At 36.9% G+C, this 22,246-nt stretch overlaps 1 protein-coding gene across 5 annotated transcripts in view; it reads left to right on the top strand.

Annotated features, from left to right (window-relative positions):
- The window catches only part of PTPRZ1 (protein tyrosine phosphatase receptor type Z1), a 181,935-nt gene that overhangs the window by 48,625 nt on the left and 111,064 nt on the right, over positions 1-22,246 (top strand). For 4 of the 5 annotated variants that reach the window (XM_027075350.2, XM_027075349.2, XM_027075354.2 and 1 more), the window contains exon 2: positions 6,483-6,548. The exons of the other annotated variant lie outside the window; for it this stretch is intronic. In XM_027075350.2, coding sequence (XP_026931151.2) covers positions 6,483-6,548 — 66 coding nt within the window. The remainder of the gene's footprint in view (positions 1-6,482; positions 6,549-22,246) is intronic. 5 annotated transcript variants of the gene reach the window in all.

The raw sequence follows: 22,246 nt of genomic DNA, 5'->3' as shown, positions 1-22,246 counted from the left end.
AGTTTGAGCCCCGCGTCAGGCTCTGGGCTGATGGCTCAGAGCCTGGAGCCTGCTTCCGATTCTGTGTCTCCCTCTCTCTCTGCCCCTCCCCTGCTCATGCTCTGTCTCTCTCTGTCTCAAAAATAAATAAACGTTAAAAAAAATTAAAAAAAAAACAAGCATATGGAAGAAATAGCTCCCTTTCTTCTTTTACATTATCAATATGTTTAGTATTTCCATCTCCTTTGAGAATTTACCATTTGATTTTTTTTGTTCATATAGTGCCTCAGGTATCTACATTTTTCATCTTTTTAACTTTATCCTTAAATAAAGAGGTCACCTGGACTCTAGAAACATCTCTTTCCATCTCTTTAACAATATGATTTCGTGTGCCATCCTATTTGGCAATAAATTGCAATTTAACTTTTGAGGTAAAAAGTACTTTTATTTTTAAGCCTTTGCAGAGGAGAGAAACTAATGAAACTCTTCTGCTAACACTAGAAAGCAGCTGAAATAGAAAAACAAGTAACTTAGGGGGGAAGTAATATGCATGTGTTTTTAAAAGCAGTATGTTTTTAGGGAGTCTGGTTACATCTGAAGTGATTAACAGTAAATATAATGTTTGCATTGTAACTATCTTAAGCCTATTTTCTGAATTATCATAATTAAATTATGTTTCACAAATGTGTCTGCATATATACCAAGTAAAAATTTATATTCCAGATAGGTAACTACAGGCTATATTATGACACAGTTTGACAGCAAACTAATTCTTCACATACAATGATGGGAATTTCCATAGAAAAAAGTCTGCCATGTGTGGTCTTATAGACTCTATATTATACTCATGGGCAGATTGAATTCTACCTGGAAACTTTCCGTTAGCTAGCTAAACAAGGTTTTGGGTGAGATCACTTGGGTCGTAAACTCACCTTTCTTATCAACCCGAAGAAGCCATTTGCAATAGAGCATCGGCACAAATAAAGGACTTTCCATAGCCAGGTGATGTGCTCACAGGTGTTCTTCAGTCAAAAGCTGATTCTCTGCTTACAAGAACTCATATTTCTGATTTAATTTGTTTGTTCTCTGAGAGAGGTCTTTTATTACTTTATTTTCAATAAGAAATGGCTATGACTGCTGTAACTATCAACTTGTTTTCCCCCTGCCACGTCAGTCTTCTGCATGTCTGACAGCCAAAGGGTGTAGTGGATGATTATTGCTCTGACGACACTAGGTTGTCCCTAGGGGTTTCCAAGTCCTTCTGCAAGTGGCCACCAGCTACTTACCTTTCTTCACCTGCCTACCCCAACCTCTTTCACTTCAATTCAATTTATTTATCTACTTATTTAATATTCTTCTTTAACATTTAAAAAATATACTAAATATATGCAATACTTTTTGATCAATTCAACAGACCATCTCCTTTCATTTTGCAAAAGAAATTGAGGTAAGAGGAGACAGTGGGATGAGAACAAAAAGTGTGAAAATTGATGTGAGCCTTGTATCATGGTGGGCTGTCACCAAGAATAAGTCCCCAGTGTCCTATATGCAGGTCACAGGAGAGCCCAAGTGGCATTTTAAACCTTTGGTACCACAATTTGCCACTTCTTGGTGCACATGTTTTTCCTCCTCTTGGAACATTTCTGATCTTTCTCCCCAAGTCTTTCATTGCCAAGGTGATACTCAAGGGCTTTAAAAATTCATCTCTAATTCTGTTCCTTCTTCTCTGCCTTTCCAGATTTCTGTCATCAGCTAACTCCCTTTTCTCCTCTGCTGAAGTTCTTTGGTGAAATATGCAAGTATCATTTACCCTGGGAAAGTCTGCTTTGAGAAACCTGGTTTTAGAATCCTCGTGTTCAAACATTATCTGTGATTATTTTCTACCTGAAGCTTCTTTTTCAGAGAACCAGTCTATTTCTTCTCCCTGTCATATGTTTGGCCACTTTATAGCATTAAAGTGTGTGTGTGTGTGTGTGTGTGTGTGTGTGTGTGTGTGGTCAGAGTGCTGCTGCTAGATTATATAGTAGGATGCAGGTGAAATTATTAATCAACATGAAGCAGAGACTTTCTTTAGGGTAAGGGCAAACTCAGAGGCATTTTTATAACTCAAAATATTTATAATATTTTTAGTAGGAAACGAACACCCAGATTTTTTGTTCTTGTTTAAAAAAAAATATACTTGAACAACAACAACAAAATGCTAAGTTAATCTGTATCTTCCATCTGGTAGACTTTCATTTTCATCATCCGAATGTAAGGAAAAATAAAGGGCACACACACACACACACACACACACACACACGTTTACATATTTACATATCTTTAGGTGCTCAACATAGGTAAAGATGGAATATGTTGAAACAAACATTTCAGGTTGCCTGAAATTTCTCCTAATTTTGGTATCAGGGTAAAAGTCCACTTTATGAAGAATATTTTTTCAGAACAAATAGAGTAGCCTTAAAAATTTAGTAATATATATTTTCTTCTATATTGCACGTACAATTCATTCCTGAAATTTCTTTCTTAGTTTTTTCACTACAAAACACTCATGCCAATACAGACCTGGCAAATACTTTTAAATTGAAAGAAACAAAATGTAAAAATGAAAGAAACTGAAATTCACATAAATATAAAAAAACATTCTATATTTCATGATTTTAATTTATTTAAAAATGTGTAAGCATTTTGATAGATTCATTTCATATAGGATTTACTGGTCTTCAAAGTATATAATACAACAACAAAAAAGTGAACCTAGCTTCTTTTTTCTTGTTCATTGAAGCTATCACATCTCATCTATCAGACCTCTAAGCAGAATTTTAAAAGTGGGGTACTCTCTCACGCCCAAGGACTATGTAATTAGCATATGAATGTGTAACGGATTGTTTGAAGTAACAATTAGGGGAACAATACATAAAGGAACTGAAGAGAGCTACCAACACCTGGGAATCCTGTATTGAATAAAGCTTTCTTAATGTAAGTAATTAAAAACGAAGGACAAATGCTCATTGTGTGGTGATAAAGCCCTACAAGGAAAGCTAAAATCTGCTGATATTTTGCTGTCATCTTTTAGACTGAATCATTAAAACAAACACTGTTTTATTTATTTCAATGGATTACTGGTTAAATGTAGGTTTTGATTTTTTGAAATCTTAAAAATGCATTCATATGTCAAAAATGTCTTATTTTTAAAATATTTATATTTGAAACATGTAATAAATGACAACACATCTTTCCCTTATGGCCAGTGTAAAATTTCAGAGGAAAAAATTTAATTGATTGCCAGGTCAAATCTGGTATAATCAATTCTCTATGATTTATCTGTCCAAATAATTTATTCAGGTTAATTTCTAGACTACTGTTTTATTCTGTTCCTCTTGAAAGCATACATTCTATAGGGGTCTTTTTCAGGCAAAACACCTTAAGAGAGTAACCAATAACTCAAGATTGTTTGGGACCCTTGATATTGGGGAAGTTTCTGGAGTAGGAGACAGGAGCCATGCATTATTGTTTCCATTTTTGCCACTTACCACCTGTGCAAATCATTTACATTTTTTTGTGAATAAAGTACCTTATCTCCAGGAATTATTATTTCTTTTGTAAACTGTTAAAGTCTCAGTCAAATGACCTCTGAGGCCCATTCTAACATCTAACTGTATGTATTCCTTGATCATGAAGAAACACTTGTTCTCAGAACTTAACCTTAAATGACTACAATTTTATTGGACAACTGTATTTGAAAAATAAATTATGAACCTAATATTTACTTTTTAAGTGGTAAAACAAACATATGCATGAATATTTAATACTTCTACTTATAATGGCCAAAAAGAATAAACAACCCAAGTATCCTTCAGTTGATGAATGGATAAATAAAATGGGGTATATCCATTGTCAAAACAAAAATTTTACAGGACAAAGTTAAACAAGTAAGGGAGACTTTAGTCAAGGCTCTTTCAGTGGAGAGAGAGGCCAGAACCAAGTCAGAACCCAACTTGATGAAATAGAAGGGAAAAGGTTTTTTAATGGCTGATGTTGAGCCCCCAGTGGAACAGCAGAGCAGGATATTAGCAGGAAGCCATAAGCCATTTTGCTTGCCAGCTGGCTTTATCCAAAGGAAAAATAAACTCATATCTTCATGACAGGAGGTAGTTTTTGCACCTTGGAGCAAGGCACCTCACCAAAGTTAAGCTCCTACCCTTTCATAGAAACTGGGTGATAAGGCCCTATTTCCTTTCAGAGAGATGGTTCCCAGGGCGCCTTTGTGGCTCAGTTGGTTAGCATCTTGATTTTGGCTCAGGTCATGATCTCACCGTTCATGAGATGGATCTCTGCCCTGACAATGCAGAGCCAGTTTGGGATCCTCTCTCACCTCTCTCTCTCTGCCCCTCCTTCACTCTTTTCTTTCAAAACTAAAAAAAAAAAAAAAAAAAAAAAACCCAAAAAACAAAAGAGATGGTTCCATGTCCTTGAGTAGTACATTCTTGGTTGTAAAATTGGCATGTGGCTATTAAAAAAAGATTTACATCTCAAAGAGGTAGAGAAGGAATTTACAGTTACAAAGTTTTCTAAACTAAATGCTCTAAGAAAATTAGGATCGGGGCCTAGAGTCAGGAAGAAGCCTGTCCAAAGTTTAATCAAGCTGAAGGGAACTTTAAGGCCATCTGGGTCACCACACAATGGAGTACTATTAGGCAATAAGAAAGAATGAAGTACTGATAAATGCTACAACACGGATGAACCTTGAGAACATTAATTATGCTAAATTTAAGAAGCTAGTCACAGGGTCCCTGGGTGGTTCTGTCTGTTGAGCCACCGACTCTTGATTGCGGCTCAGGTCATGCGTGATCCCAGGTTCCTGGAATGAGCCCTGCATTGGGCTCTCTGCGCTGAGTGTGGAGCCTGATTGACATTCCATGACCACCCCCCTGCCCCCGCCCTGCCACCTCTCTCTCTCCGCCCCCTGCCCCTCCTCCGTCTCAAATAAACAAACAAACAAACAAACAAACACACAAAAAGAAGCCAGTCACAAAAGGCTGTATTGTGTGGTTTTGTTTATATGAAATGTCTAGAATATCTAAATCCATAGAAACAAATTAGATAGTGGTTGCCTAGACCTGTGGGATACGAGGGTGGAATTGGGGGTGTCAGCCAAAGGTTATAGAGGTTCTAATGGGGATGATGAAGATGTTCTAAAATCGTGGTGATGGTTGCACAACTCTGAATACACTGAAAACCACAAAATTGTATACAATGGGTGCATTGTGTGATGTATAAGTTATACTTCAATATAGCTGCTATAAAAATAAATACGTGCTGAAATGTGCTATGTGGCCAATAGAATATTTACCTATGTTTATGAACAATAAAAGTTTTAAAACAAATACAAAACCCTTATTTCTTAAAAGTAAGTTTGGGTTTTGAATTATCTATAGATTCAGAATATGTATTTCTGATAGCAAACCTGATTTTTACCTTTTATGAACTAGTCTAAGTAGTTATTAATTACCATGGTGTATTAATCAGAGAGTATATAACATGGACAAGAGGAAAATAATTTCTTCAGTGCCCTTAGATATTTGCATTCCTGAAATTGAGAATTGTCAATAAAGAGAAAACAACTGTGTAGCAAGAAAAAGAAGAAATAGAGTTCTTTTCCCAAATGGTGAGAAAGATTATAGCATAAATATATGTATGGTATGTGTGCATATATATATAGCATATATATATTTTTTTGAGTGCAAGCGTGGCTCCTGGCAAAATTATGAATTATGCAGAGTGACACCTTGGCTTCCACCCATTTTCTTTTCTATACCTCTTGCCACATGTTCTTGATCTATAATTACTCTCTCTGAGTCATGAGGCATCCACTTTTATGATGCCTAAACTTCCTACTGTATTACCTCACTCGGGCATCTAGGTTTTTCCAAGAGACAAAGTCATGGACAGGGTCAAACACAGCCTTTTTTCCAGCCAACATACATACATTTAAATTCTCATTTACTCAAGGCAGCTAATTTCATTTTTTGGCAGAAAGGAAGCAAATTTTGAAAACATGATAACCTCTGGGTCTCCCAGATGCATTGATGGACGAGACTTGGTTTGTAAACCTGAAAGTATCTCTAATCAACAGGATCTTAGATATTCGACTAAGGGAATAGTAACAAAAATTTGGAGATAGGACAAACTATTCTCTCTGATCCATCTTTCTTTGGGATGAACACCTCTAGGTTGCTCCTGCTTTACCCAGAATGTTTGCTTTGTTGCTGCCTGAACTTCAGCATTTTTTAAATGTGCCCCCTAAAATTTATACTAACTACTAGAACAGGAACAACAGAGACTATAATTATGGAGGTCAGAATTGAGAGGAATCATTGGGAAGGTGCCATGGGAAGGATTAATTGAGGACCATCTATGGGATAAAAGATTTGGGCATCTGATATATTTTCATTTGGACCACATATTTTTCTACACATTGATCAACTGATTTTTCTTGGTTGTAGATTGGGCTTATGGATACTACAGACAACAAAGGAAACTTGTTGAAGAGATTGGCTGGTCCTATACAGGTAAACATTTCATTATGTAATGAGATTCAACAGAAAATTCTGTTGTTTTTGTATCTGTTTTCATATGTAAAAGAAAACTTTGTAATTCAACACATCATTTTTACTTAGCTTCATGGATTAATTAATAAAAATGTATCATAGGCAAAATGATTTCTTGTACACCTTCCGGTAGAAAATTTGGTAGCGTAGAGCATATTGGTATCAGACACAGCTGGATTTGAATCCCAAGTCTACACCAGTTATATACTTCCTTGGGAAACATACATAACCTACCTGAGGCTCAGTTTTTTTCATCTGTGAAATGGAGGATTGTTCAGAGCATTAAATAAAATCAATGAAGTTGACACAGTGCCTCTTTATAAATACAAAGCTCTCAATAAATGTTAGTTGCCATTGCTATTATGATTACAGTAGTGATTGTTTTCATTCATTTAATAAATATTGATGGGATTCTTGCTCTCAGAAGGGGCTTCCTTCTAAATTATTGTGCTGAATGAATTGGAATCAGGGGTCTAAAATGAATTTTGTATGATTGCCAGGCTTGGTTTAGACCATCATGAATATCTGAAGTTGGCTTAAAATGGTTACAATCATGAGTTATGACCAGAAACTCTAGAGGAGAGAAGTTCTAGGCCTGACGACAAGAGCCTGAGTAGAATCTAGATGGCCCACGACAGGCCTGGTGACCATCTGAGACAGAACTGGGTGTTTGAATTGCACAATCTTTAGAAATACGATTGGGTGATAAGATGTGATAGCATTACAAGGACTTTAATGTGAGCCTAGCCAACTTGGACATTATTTTATAGATGAAGGGCAGCAGCACAATGGATTTACTAGATAGGCATGCATTTCTTTTCTTTTTTTATTCCTGCTTTCACTGTGGAAAATTTAGCAAATACGTTAAAGCACCAAAAAAAGAATATAAAAATCAGTCTTTATTCACTCCAGGGATATTCACTTAAAAAAAAAAAAGGTACATTCCTTTCAGACCAGTTTTTATTATATTATTGTTGTGTATTTTATACCTAGAATTATACATCCAATGTACTCTAGAAATTATTTTTGAACATTTCGTCATTTCAGTGATGATTCTTAATGATCATGGTACTTAATGTATACCTAACATTCCGTTATATGTAAATGTTATTATATTTTTGACGATCTATTATTTTCGGATATTTAAGCTACTATAAACAATGACAAATGGATGAATAGACGGATAGTTTGTATCATTTGTACTTTTCATACATTTTCTTTTTATCATTTCTTTATTAGAGAATTCTTGATAGGCAATTGCTAAGCAGAAAAAAATAAATGCTGTCAACACTCTCGATACTATGGTTTAATTGCATTCCAGAAAGATTACACTATTTGTAGTGTAAGTGATAACCCTACTAATACTACCCAGGGTTTAATGATTGTCATTTTGAAAATCTTCACTATTTGATAGGTTAAAAATGACACTTTGTTTTAATTTGTTCTGTTTGATTACCCCTGAAGTGGTAAATTTCATATATTTTTATATATAATATAAATAACAGTTATGTAAATATAATATATATTCACATTATATACACTTTGCAACCTTGTATCTGACACCTGTAACCCATTTTGTATTTCTTTTTCTACAAAATCAAAATCCTAGTACTTTATAAAAGCTGCAACTGATTTTTGCCCCCCCTTCTATTATACAAAACATGTTAGTTAAGATTATAAATGCTTGGGGTACTTCCATAGCCATGGAAGAGGGCATCACAATGGGCAGCTCTCTGGTTCTCTTGGAAATTATTTGCTGGGGTCACTATCTGGGCATCCTCCATTCTCCCCAAACCTGGAATTAGAAAATGGAGGACTGACAGCCTGGAAAGCAAGGGGGTTACAGTTCTCACCCAGGCAAGGGCCTCTGTATGGAGTGGTAATGGTGGGCATTTTTCAGCAGCCCAGGGTCTTTGAGCAGCTGGATGTGCCTCACCAGGTCAAAAGAAGACAGCAGTTTTACCAGTGGGTTTAGGCAGATGTTACTGGGCATGTCCTATTACCTCAGGAGGAAGCGCTTCATTTTAACAGGCTAATTGTGTATAGACATGGTGCTTCTAGAGCAGCCAGGATTTCATTGATGGGTCTATGCATAAACAATGCACAATTTTTTGATTTATAATCAAGGTCATTATCCTACCTATAACTTAAGTCCTATTGGCTTTTGCTCCTAAAGGATCGAACAGGTGGACTCCTTAAGTAGTGTTATTTGGTTGGGGGGTGGTGGGGAATGGAGGAGGATGATAGGTCTCAAGAGGGGATATTCCAGAGTTGAGGTGAGGGTATAAACTTTAATTAGAGTTTTAAAGAATGGATTGCTCTACTTGCATTGGTGCTTCTCATTGGTTTGAAAAATTATCTGTTCCTAGAATATTTGAAGATCCTAGAAAGAGACTAGAAAGAGCTGTAGATGAGGACATTTTACAACTGCTTAGCTCAAACTGAGTGTGGATTAATTATGCTCTATGAATTCTTGGGGTGTCACAACGAAAACAAAAACAAATGAAAGCCATTATCCAAAAGAACATGTCTCTCCCAAGTAGAGCACACTGAAGCCAAGCATTTAAAATGTAGATTTTTCACCATAAAGTTTATTATGTCTTTTTATTTTAAATATAAGTAGTTGAAACTTGGTAGTGTTTTCCCTTTCTATCCTTATTATTCTACCTGGAATCTGAAAAACCATACTGTGTAAAATTTCAGTGGAAGTTAGTTTTAAGATTCTTAAATTTAATCTTATGAATGGCCTGAGTAAATTGGTTCTGACTACATTTTGGTCCTAGTTTTGTTCATAACAGCTTATATGTTTCTGTTCCATCTGTTTTGTCACTTAAATTTGTCAGGTTAGGTGCAATCTCAGAAGGAAGGACTTGCCCTTGAACATTTGTACATATAGAATTCTATTAGTAAAAATTACTAAGAAAATTGTAACATGCCAGTAAGAGAGTGCCTAGCTTTACTGTAAGCCATTTAAAAATTGCCGTACGGCAAGTATCAAACATTATCAAAATGGAATCATTACAGCTAAGGTTGTTTATGAAGGATTACACAATTATGTGAAGACACAATACAAATCCCTGTTGGCTATCAGATGGGTAGAGAAATAGAGGGTGGGAGGGGAGGAGAAGGTAGTCCTCATGCAGTTGTGTTTTTTTTACATAGATTAAAAACAACTTTTCCATTCAGGATGTATGCTATAATTATGCTGGGAAATGACAGGGTTGGTAAATACAGCCGACAATCCCATTTTTAAAGTTATTATAAGAAGGTGAGCAAGGTTTGTTTGCCACTGTGCTATAAAAGAGTGAATGGTAAATCTGGGAATGTCAGCACTAAAATCTTCTTCTTTCCATAGTGGCTGTATTTAAGGATTTCAGAAAATGAATTTCCTTTTTTTCTATTAACCTCAGGTTTTCTATGACAATGCCTAAAAAAAAAGAGAGTTCAGTGAAAATAAATGAGTCATTTGGTTTTCTTTTTTCTTTTGATATCATGAACACACAGCCCTCAATTACATGAGATGTTAAGATTTTGCTTCTGTTTGTGAACAAACTAATGGTTGCCAGAGAGGAGAGGGGTAGGAAGATGGGCAAAATGGGGAAGGGGAGTGGGAGAAACAGGCTTCCAGTTATGGATGAATAAGTCACAGGGTTGAAAGATGCAGCGTGGGGAATACAATCAACGATTTGTAATAGCGTTACATGGTGACAGATGGTAGCTACACACTTGTGGTGAGCATAGCGTAATGTATATAGTCGTGGGATCACTATGTTATACCCCTGACTAAGGAAATATTGTGTGTCAGCTATTCTCAAAGAAAACACATTTTCCTTCTGTTTGTGTTCTTAGACCTTTGCAACTTGAAGCAGTAAGATCACCAGAAATGGATGGATTTCATTCTTAGAAGTAGTCACAATTGAAATATAATCTTTATTTCCTGGACTTTAAAGAATATTCTGTTGTTTCCTTTTATCATACTTTAAAGGAACTTGAAATTGAAAATTTTATATTGATACATCTCAAGTGTTCTTAAACCTAGACACCTTTAAAGCTTTAGCTGAAGAGTTGCATTGGATAAAAGCAAGAAAGGCCACACAAGAGTCACTATTAGACACTTGGCTGAATACACCACAGTGAAAGAGGCTTCAAACACTGAATTTGTTGTTTCCTTAAATATAATATTCTGTCTAAATAGCATTTCCATTCCAAGAAATATGTAGACTAGAAGATACTACTTATGGAAAACAAAAGAGCCATAATATAAGGTGGTGTATAATGTGGTTAGATGTTTGGCATTTATTTTTAGACATAGTAGGGTTTTAGCATTTTCTTCTCTTAACCTAGACGAAAGTAGGCCAAATGTAACCTGAAGGGAAATTTGAATCCGTGTAGAGTAGCGGCTGATTTCTGGCTCGTCCAGGCCGTTCTTTACTTCTAGAATCTGAAATATCTTTTTAACATACTATATTTTCTTTTTTGTTTCATCACTTCTTATATTAAACAGACTGTTCATGTCTCATTTCCAACTTAGGAATGAAAAAGCAAGTTCCAGAACTCCATGCATAGCATTATAGTATTTCTATAAAAAATTATATGTTTATACACGAATAGAAGGTCTGGAAAGAGACACATCCATGGTGACCCTTGAGGAATGGGACTATGGAAGGCCATAGGAGCCAGGAGACTTTCACATCTTAGTGTGTACTGTTTGGATTGTGCTTTTTTTTTTATATATATAACTTTGTTGAAATCAACGTCTTCAACTTATTTTAGTTTTAGCTAAGAAGGGAAGGGTGTCTGGACAAGAACCACAGTCTTGTGTTTTCAACAGTCAGAATGTAGGGTCTCTGCTTGGCTGAGTTGAGGCAGAGGGTGTCACAGACATCCAATTGTAGCATCAGGCTTTCTGGACATCACTGACAGGTAGACAGGTAGACAGGTCAGGCTGCTTCACTGCTCTGTATTTCAGTTTTCTTACCAGTAAAAAGTTTTTAATAATGTCATGCTTAATTGTACATAGATCGAATACATGTTTCCCATTGTCATAGGAAATCTCTCTGAGCAAGTATACTACAAATCCAAGTGATGATGATTTGACAGTGTCTTAACTTCAACCTAAACAGATTAAACAAGTCTGGGCATATCTGATAATGTCACAAGAGGATTTCGGAGTTGATTGGCTTGAATGTGTGTTACAGACATGTGTTTCCTATCATCTGCATATTTTTAAAAGTGTAAGATTCATATGCTAGGCAAACTTTCCCTATACTAAATGTGTAAGTAGAATATTCCTCACTCCAAAAAATTAATAGAGTTCAGTTAAATGATCTAAAATTCAGAATTAATTTATATGCAACTATCACTTACTATACAATTGAAAAAATAGACATGGATGCAGAATAGTGTCACAATGAAATAATCATTGCTAAATTTATCTAATAGTACAACCGTATACTAATGAGTATTCCCTAGTGACTGCAGTTGAAATTGCATAGATTCTGTGGTGCAGACTCATAACTGCTCCCTGCTAACAGTATCTAGAGTCTTGAAAGAGAGTATTGGGGTGCCTGGGTGGCTCAGTCTGTTAAGCATCTGACTCTTGGTTTTGGCTCAGGTCATGATCTCACGGTTCATGGGTTCGAGCCCTGCATCACGCTCTGCACTGACAGCATGGAGTCTGTGTGGGATTTTCTCTCTCCCCCTCTCTCTCTGCCCCACTCCTGCTCATACTCTCTCTCTCTGAAAGAAAAAAAAACTTAAAAAATATTTTAAAAAGAGAGAGAGTCTTACATCGTTATTAAAAAAAAAATCTGAGATTAAGCTATAGTTTGTGCTATCACACAAAGTTCACTTAAATGTTTTCAACTTTTAGGCAAAATACCATTACAAGTATTTTAACTTGACCTATGTCATCCTCCTATTTTATGAATCAGTAAAGGCAAAGTGCAAGACTTACTTAGTTCCCTATTTTTTTGTCTGTGGTAATTCCAACTGTTTAAACCAAGGATTTTCAAAGAACAAAAAGATAAAAAATATGTAAATGACTCATTTCATATACTCAGAAGGATTTTATATTAAATGAACTATATCTTCATGACTGAAGCACAGAATTACAGAAATTATTTTGAAATCTATTCAGATATGTTTAGAACTCACTGATTTTATTTCCTTTTCCATTGAATATATATATGTGTCTGTATGGCTGTCTCTCTTTCCTGCTACCTATGAATACCAAGTTTCTGCTTTAACCATGCACTGTGTTTTGTTCAAGTAAGAGACCCCGGAACGAGGCCAGGGCTGGGACTTCTCCTGGCTGAAATGCAGAGAATTTTAGAGGTCCTTTGTGGCCTCTGACACGCCAGCCTGCAAAGTGTTGTAGACTGTGCAAGGAACTTCTTAACTGTTACAGAATATTCTGGGACATTTTTTTTTCTTAAATGTTTATTTATTTTTGAGAGAGATAGAAAGCACAAGTGGGAAAAAGAGCAGAGAGAGGGAGACACAGAATCCAAAGCAGGCTCCAGGCTCTGAGCTGTCAGGGCAGAGCCTGACACGGAACTTGAACCCACGAACTGTGAGATCATGACCTGAGCCAGAGCTGGATGTTCAACCGACTGAGCCACCCTGGCACCCCAATTCTGAGACACTTTTAACAGCTATTCAGATTCATTCCTCAAACTGTATAAGCCTAAGATTCCATGAAAAGGGAAGGGAACTTGAAACCAATGTAGAGTTAGGGTTCAAAACAGTGTCTGATAACCTAGGGAAGGTGGGCCAAATGGAAGCCAGAACCTAAAAAGAGGCAATAGGGAGCTCCTGAGAAGCAATTGTGACTGAAAAGAAACCTGGCAGCAGAAGCTGGGTGCAGAGCAGTATCAGTGAGAGCAGGTTCCGGGTTCCCCGTGATGCTCCTGGCTGCTTTGCTGGGCCACTCCCTACCCAGAGCCTCCCTGCTTCTTAAATGCCTGCAGGCTGGAAACAAAGAGCCCATGCAACTCCATTGCGGGGCTCCTTCACAAAGAGCAAGAAATGAGAAGAGGAAAACCCCAGGGGTTCCAAGGCAGGCAGTGTGGTAGACCAGGCATCCAATTCAGTCAAGCAGCCACCATGGCCAGGGTGGTGATTGGTGGTCTAGACAAGGAGCAGCAACTTTGGACTTAAAATCAGAATCTTGTCTATACGGGCTAAACTTTATTCCCTTAGGGGATGCTGTTGGGCTCTCTAATTTAACAGAATAACTCTTTTTGACAAATGGGATAAAGAGGAGACCTTACCCAGGCTGAGGACACCAAGTGTGATTTGACTCTAGATGCCTTTCTGATCAGTTTCCCCCCATGATGAGATCTATGAAGTGTAGAAATCTGAGCCATTACCTTAATGAGTATCCTAAATGTCAATTTGGTATTTTCCCCCAAAATGAAAACCACTGCATTTATTTCTCATTATGAAGTAATACATGATCAATTAAGAAAATAGCATATATATGTAATTTTTATATATAAATATACATTGACTTATACATAATATTTAAAGTACAACTGTGTGGCTCAGTTGGTTGAGCATTCAACTTTTGATTTCAGCTCAGGTCATGATTCCAGGGTCTGGGCTGAGCTGAGCATGGAGTCTGCTTAAGATTCTCTCTCTCTCTCTCTCTCTCTCTCTCTCTCTCTCTACCCCTCTTGCAATCTCTCTCTAAACTACACACACACACACACACAATATAAATATAACAAATATATTTAAAAGTACTTATATTTATAAATATATTTCTATAAATACACAAATATTTAAATTTAATTTAAATAAATATATATTTTAGATAGGTGGGATTTCATCCTCCAGATATAGCTGCTATTAATGTCCTCTGTTGGGGAAATATAATTAAAAACAAAATCTCCCAACCCAGAAATCCTTTTTATAAAGATAGTAGAGAAAGAAAACAGTTTTATTATTGAATAAGCATTAAACCAGAATGTGATACACATCAAGACAGTCTATTAGGAGGTTGCAGAAACAAAAAGGCATCTCATCCCCTTATATAGCCAAGCAGATACAACCCATTACATGCATGTTTTCAAGACAATCAATGACTAGTCTTCAAGTAAAGACTTGATAGCAAGTTTGGTCACGTGTAGTTCGTCCTGATTTTATCTGGTAATTGGAGTGACTACATGTGTTAGTTTATTATTGGCTGTCTCAGGAGGAAAAGCAAACCTCATATCCCTATGATAGGAGGTAGCTTTGCAACTTGGAACCAGGCATCCACCAAAATTAGGCTCCTACCTTCCCATAGAAATTAAGCATAGAGGTGTTATCTTCCTGGACCTTTACACTTCATCAAATATGGCTCCCAGATTTTTGAGAAAGACATTCCCAGATCATAAAGCTGACAAAGACTTACCAAGTTTTTGGAAGAATTTATGTATATTTCAAGGAGAGGCTAAAGTACTTCTTACGGTGATATTTTCTAAAGTTAACGCTCTAAGGAAAGGAGGGGGAGAAGTCTCTTCCTGATATTCAGTAAGAATTGTCTTTTATTTATTTTTTAAGTTTATTTATTTATTTTGAGAGAGAGTGAGCACGAGTGGGGCAGTGGCAGAGGTAGAAAGGGAGAGAGAGAATCCCAAGTGGGTTCCACACTGTCAGAGCCCAGTGCAGGGCTGGAACCCATGAACCATGAAATCATGACCTGAGCCGAAATCAACAGGTGGACGCCCAACTGACTGAACCACCCGGGTGCCCTGAATTGTTTCTTATTTTTAATGTCTATTTGTCTTTCCTAATTTCCCCTTCTGACATTGTATGACCTCTTACTATATATACTGCTCTGTGATCTACTTTCATTTCAGTAATAGTTTGTGAATATTTTTCTAATAATGTAACCAAGTAACTAAGGGTGGGGGAAACAGAGAACTAGGCTTCTACTAGAGCAAAGCTTTATGTTTTTCATTGTATCTCCGTGCCTAAAGTAGAGCTTCACACAGGGATCCCAATAAATAGTCGTTTTTACCCTACTTCTTTCAGCCTCATTGGGACACAGAATTAATTTCACCTGGGAGGAATAGCATAACATAATTTTAGGGAACCAAACCCAAATCTTTCTTGCAACTAATAGGGATACACAAAAACATCGTGGTGTGGGTTCAGAGCAAATTCTAGTATATGAGAAGCAGCTATAAATCTTAATTAACTGGAAAACAGCAAAGGCTTTACTTTGAAGCCCTCTGCTTCCTGGAAATGGAAGCAATAGCAGAGTCACCCAGAATGAGCATCAGAGCAAATCCAGAAGTTGGCATGTGCTAAACTAGATTATCTCTACACTGGGAATGACTAATGTAGCTTTTTATACGTGTGGTTCCTGTCTTCTCATGTTTTAATGAGCATCCCTAGGAAGGAAGAGCTGCTTGTAGTAATTTTGTATAGGTAACATATAGTCTTTCTTTTTCAAAACCCCAGAAGTTTGTTCTTGAAGATCAGTTACATTTATGCATATAATACCCTCCCATATCCTTGAGAAGACTTTTAGCTTCAGTTGACCTGTGTTAGAATATGAAGTGGTTGATTTCTTGCCTCCTACCTGAATGTTTTGAGATCATTTAGTTTAATTAACTAATACTTATATTAGTATACAACATGGCCGGTCCTGTGCCAGGCTCCGGGGATGCAGTGAAGAATGAAAGCAATCACAACAAGCATGGTGACAGCAACAATTACAAAGAATGATAAATGTCCAGTAGTAGATTGTGGTGACACAAGGTCTAGGGACTCCTACATAGCTTCAGGGGTTCAAGGACAGCTTCCCAAAGAAAGGTATTTTAAATTGAGATAAAACATAAGTAGGAACTAAGCCAACATGGGTACAAGATTATTCTAGGTAAAGGGGGCAGCTTTGTTAACCTGTGTGATTGAGAAATCTTGCATATTCTTGCTGCCTTTGGGACAGAAAACTAGGGATGTGTTGAGACAAAATTCTTAGAACTAATTCTGATTTAGCTGGCATTCTTGGGTTGTCCAAAATTCTGGGTAATAAAATTTGCACCATATTTTGACTGACAAAGACTTATATTTTTAGTTATTGACTTATTTGTATTAAGGAATATGAGGCAGGGTATTATATCAACATTTTAGTTAATAACTGAAGAAGAGGGACCAGTGAGAGAGACCAAAAGAAGACAAATATGAGTAGGGGTGCCTCGGTGACTCAGTGAGTTAAGCATCCGACTCTTGATTTCGCCTCGGTCATGATCTCCTCATTCGTGAGATCAAACCCCACATCATACTGCGCCGACAGCGTGGGGCCTGCTTGGGATTCTCTCTCTCCCTCTCTGTTTGCCCCTCCCCCCCTCAAAATAAATAAATAAGGTTTAAAAAAAAAAAAAGAGAGAGAGACAAGTATGAGGAAGGGGAGGTTTTATAGGATCCAAGTGAGAGTTTCAAGAAGATAGGACTAATCAACACTGTCACATGACTTTGCAGGGAGTTCTCAGTGACATAAAGATTATGGAACTGACCATATTCTAAGGAAGCACATTTCAGTGGGGGTTCTTATGCTAGTATGTCTGATGGGGGACAAGCTCTGGGGTTGGACTATCTAAATGCTTGGTTTCAAATCTGGACTCCATAGACTTTGCTTCTTTTCAGTTTTCCCATCTGCAAAAAGAGATAATAATAGTATCCACCTCAAAGGGGGCATCAGTGATTAAATGAGTTCATATATACAAAACACTTAGAATGGTACCCAGTACATACAAAGTGCTCAATAAAGATATGAAAGTCAGACAAATCTTCTGCAATATTCAGAAACTTGTTTTATACCAGGTGTATATCCATCACACTGCTATCTTTGTAAAGGACAGCTGTGCTGCTATTACTTTCCTGTTTAAATCTCTTTAGTTGCTCCCCATCACCTACAGAATGAAAGATGGACTCTTTAGTGTAGCATACAGTGACTCTCACGATCTGGTTCCAGCCCATACATCCATCCCCCATAATTTTCTTATCCTTTGCCTGTTGCCATACTAGCCTTTTAACAGCAGGGCTCTCTGATTCTAATTCTTCCTCACTGTTTTGCCTGAATACTAACCCCCATAATTCCTTCCAAAAGTGAAGCCTTCCTGATTCCTCCTGCCCCCAGGCCAGTGAGGATCCCTCACTTTCACATACTATCCCTGTTCCCCCTCTTAGGGACACATAACACAGGGACACGGCATGTGGGATGTGGTCAGTAAGTGTTTATGGCATGAATAAACAAAGCTGAGAAGACAGTGTTTTCATTTTACAAGTGGAAAAACAGAGATGAAGTCACTTACTTCCCCAGAATCACAAATCAAGCAGAAGCCTGGAAACTTGAGCCTGAGTTTTGACTTCCACTGCTCTTGCCTGAGAATCCCCTGCCACATCTGGGATGTGACTGATAACCTAGGCATAAAGCTGTTAGATCTTTGAGTTTTTGTGTAGATATTAAAAAATGCTGACTCTCAAGCCCTTGTGTTTGATATGGTCTCTTTTTGTTTTATGCAAGTGTCTTTTTTTTTTTAATTAATTTATTTTGAGAGAGAGAGAAATTGTGCATGCACAAACGGGCACATGAGTGGAGGCAGGGCAGAGAGAGAAAGGGAGAGAGAGAATCCCAAGCAGCATCCATCCTCCGTACAGAGCGCGATGCAGGGCTCAGTCTCACAATGGTGAGATCATGACCTGAGCTGAAATCAACCAACTGAGCCACTCAGGCACCCCTGCCTGTAGACACATTTAAGGAATGTATTAGGAGCGGCCACTTCTAAAAAGGGGAATTGCAGATGCCTTTTATTGCATCTCTTTGCTCCTCTGTATCTTCTAGCTTATCCACACTAAACGCATTTGTTTTGTAATTGCGTTGGAGAAAAGGGAGCTTAAATGTTTATTTAATATAACATAAACCTATTTAAATTACTTTTATTCTCCAGGGGATCAACAAGTTGGTTTACCATCACAGAACGGCTTCTGTCCCTTTGTATTTTCTCACTCTGTAAAGGTCTAATGTGTTATGGATCTGAGGGGCCTATATCTGGACCTGTTTCAACATGACTGTAGCAGGTGAACGTCTTTACTGACTAATAAGGTCAGAAATACTGTATTAGTCATCTTTATCCTTAAAGGGTAGGTAATAAATTACAATGTGGAAATAGATAATATTCTCTTAGAAAAATGGTCGTATCATGGTACATTTGCATTTCGCCCGGACTTCACCTGGCCTGGACACCACTGAGGGCACTTAAAGCACCACACAACTTGATTTTCTTCTCTGCTATGACACATTGTACTCACTTCACATTCATTTCACAATCTCCACAATCTGGGATCATTATCCCAGTTCAGTGAGAATCAATTTCTCATAGTTGATTGTCTGAATCACTGCCAGCTCAGTCACATTTTCTACATCATTTACCAGAAAGTATGGTTTTTTTAAAAAGTCGGAACAATTATGCAGGTAACCTGTAGCCTTGATATGCCCTCCAAATGTGCTTCAGAACAGTCACCCACCCCTGGAGCCCAAATTCTTCTCCACATCCAGTGACAGTGTTGCTGACCTGTAGATCAAAGGATTCCCCACCCCAGTGCACCATTTTCTAAGTGAGTCTCTATTGACATGCTAGAGTTCATTCTCTTTTGAAAGGAGAACAGTTCAGTTAATCTGTAGAGAACAGCCTCTATTGTTTTCTTTTAGCAGAATAATTACATCTCTAATTTCTATGGAGATAGCAGAGAAAGAACACATCCCAGTTTGGGATATGTTTATGTGGTTTCAGAGTAGATTAAAGGAGAAGTTTCTATGGCTTTTAGTTATGATCTTTTATCCCCAAACGTGCATGAATCGGTAAATTATAATAACTCTTCTACTCCTTCCATTCATGGTAATTGCTTGTTCATGTTTAAGTATAAGAAAGAAGGCTTGATTTAAAATCTAAGTCCTATTGACATGTTTTTATGCCATCAACATTTGTAAAAGTAAATTGAGTAGAAAATTAAGTCCTGGCATATGATGCAAATTCCTCTAATCTGTCTGGTCTTTGTTTAATCATTTATGAGTCATCGCTGCAAGATGTTTATATAGATTAGATGCCACAGAGATCTAAGGAACTATATTTATTTAATCCTAATTAATATTTGGCCTTAAGTAGATTTATCACACCACCTTTCAATTTCCTGATTTTAAGCAATTACATAGCAAGCAGCTGTTGGCCAGATAAATGTTAAACTTTGCCAGATATATAGAAGTTTCTCACCGTATTTGGACTACATTAGGGTAGATTACAAGATATGTTAAAATTCATACACCTTTGAAAGATTGTATGTTGTAGATTATCATTAAAAAATTATGTTTCCTAGCATTAACATTCATGCTAAGTTATCACAGATAGTTCTTTAGTGTATGTTTGGTCCTAGTATGTGAACATAGGTCAAGTAAAAATAACTTTTTGTAACAATCTATGTGAAAATGCTATACATTTAAATAACACTTAAAAAAATAAAATACTGGATTAGTAAGGAATCCCATTTTCTTAATTGGAGTGCTCCAAAACTTTTACATTCTGCTCCTTTTTTGAAAATAAAATTACCAAAGGAACAGTTACAATGGTAAAGAATAAAGAGAACATTAAATATAGACCCTCTGGAATCTTAACAGTGGTTTTAAACTTTAGTGTGCCTCAGAATTACCTGGAGAGCTTACTAAAATAAGATTGCTAGGTCTGACTTCCAGGATTTCTGACTCAGTAAACCTGAGGTGGAGGCTACACATTGGATATCTAACAAATTCTCAGGTGGTCTTGCTGCCACTGGTCTGGGAAATCTTATACTGTGGTATCCAGAATCTAGATCGGTCTCTCCTTATATTGCTTCAGTTTGTGGAATGAATGAATGAATGAATGAATGAATGAATGAATGAATGATAGAGTCAAAAAGAGAGCATATTCATGAATAGATTAATATATGTGAAAGTGCTTGATTTCTCCAGCTATGATACATTAATATGAAATAATGTTACAGCTTCCATTTAATATATAACGTTATATGATAACGCAATTTTCAATTTTCGCTATTTTCGAAACCCTCTGTCTGTATCAGCAGAGGGGGAGGTAATTGAACAATTGCTAATACAGCTTACATTAATTTGCTCAGCTAGACAGGGGCCTCTTTCCTGACATAGGGAAGTTCCTTGGCTAGGTAGGTCCAGTGGGAATCCCTTACTTGTGAGCCTGGCTGCAAGCTATCTTTATCTTGAATTATTCTAGACACATTTATCTCTAGCAATTTCCAAGGAATATTTTTTTTGGTACCCTTTTTAAAATCACTTTTTATTGGCCTGCCTTCTAAAGCTCCTGGGTCCTGGTGATAACAAGATTGTGTTATCAGTTCCTCTGTTCTTCCTTCCTGTCTCTTTTCTTCTTTCCAAAGTCTGGTGTTACAGTCCTTCTAAACTCTCTTCTTAATAATGATTTTCTCCCCTTTTTTTGGGGGGGAGATGCTGGTAATATAAATTAGTGCTACCTTCAGAACTTTTAAAATAGGATAGAAATATTTCTGGACTTCTTTTTAGTAAAGGTTGTTATTCATTCCTTTCTGTAGCAGCTGTTTGGAGTTAAGTAACTCAGGTAGTTGCCCAGTTTTCAAGGCACTTAGTGTCAACTCCACAGGAGAAATTATTTTATTGCTACACATACAAATTATATTTTCCATCATTGGGCTGTATTTTTCTTGGAATTTAGTCTCTCACCCTGGGGAATATTTTTGAAAATTTTAATAGTTGTCCATAGAAATTGAGAAAAAATCTAAAACGTCTGTCAGATCTCATTATTCTAGCACAGAACTTGTTTGGAAATCTTACAGTGGATGATAGAGCCTGAACATGTTGGGTAATAATTTCATTCATTCATTTATTCATTCAACACATTTTAATTGAGCATTTCCTATCTGGCGGCAAAAAACAAAAAAGACTAAGTACAAACATGTACAGGTAAAGGAAATGACTCATGGTGACTTATTAAACTCTACTGCATAAGGATGCCATCCTATTCATGAATGTTGAGTACAGTCATTTTAGTCTTTCAGGCTGTGGAGAGATTCCAAAATTTTAGAACTTGAAACCATTGCTACAAGTAAATAAACAACTACAAAATTTCTAAAGTCAATATATCATCTTTTTTAAGGTAAATAATTTTTATAATGTTCAAAGTTGAAAGTTTCATGAATTTTTTTTTTTTTTTTAATTTCCTCTGACTCACTTTTTCCTCTGGGCTTGGAAAGATTCATACTATACCTCCAAGGTTATATGGAAAGTCCCAGTTAAGCCATGCCACTTGATGACTTGGTCAATGTCACAACTCCTGAAAAATTACTGAACATACCTTAGTTCTCACTAATGCCTGTTCCTCCTTTGCATTCTGGACCTCCCCTTATCCATATCTTGGAGGCAGTGTGCCAAGCAAACATCTCTATCCATATCCAGTGCAGTGGAGGAGAAATTTTCTCTCCCTTGTTAGCCATGAGATATCTTTTGTGGATTAAAGACAGCTTCTTCTCCAGAACCCTGAGAAGAATGTTAGACTTAGTGACAGAATTATTTTCTCAAGGGACACCTGGGTGTCTCTGTTGGTTGAGCATCCAACTCTTGATTTTGA

Source organism: Acinonyx jubatus, chromosome A2 (genome assembly GCF_027475565.1).
Source record: "Acinonyx jubatus isolate Ajub_Pintada_27869175 chromosome A2, VMU_Ajub_asm_v1.0, whole genome shotgun sequence".
NCBI lineage: Eukaryota > Metazoa > Chordata > Mammalia > Carnivora > Felidae > Acinonyx > Acinonyx jubatus.
The sequence above is the reverse complement of the archived record's forward strand: the minus strand, read 5'-3'. Positions and strand labels throughout refer to the sequence as shown.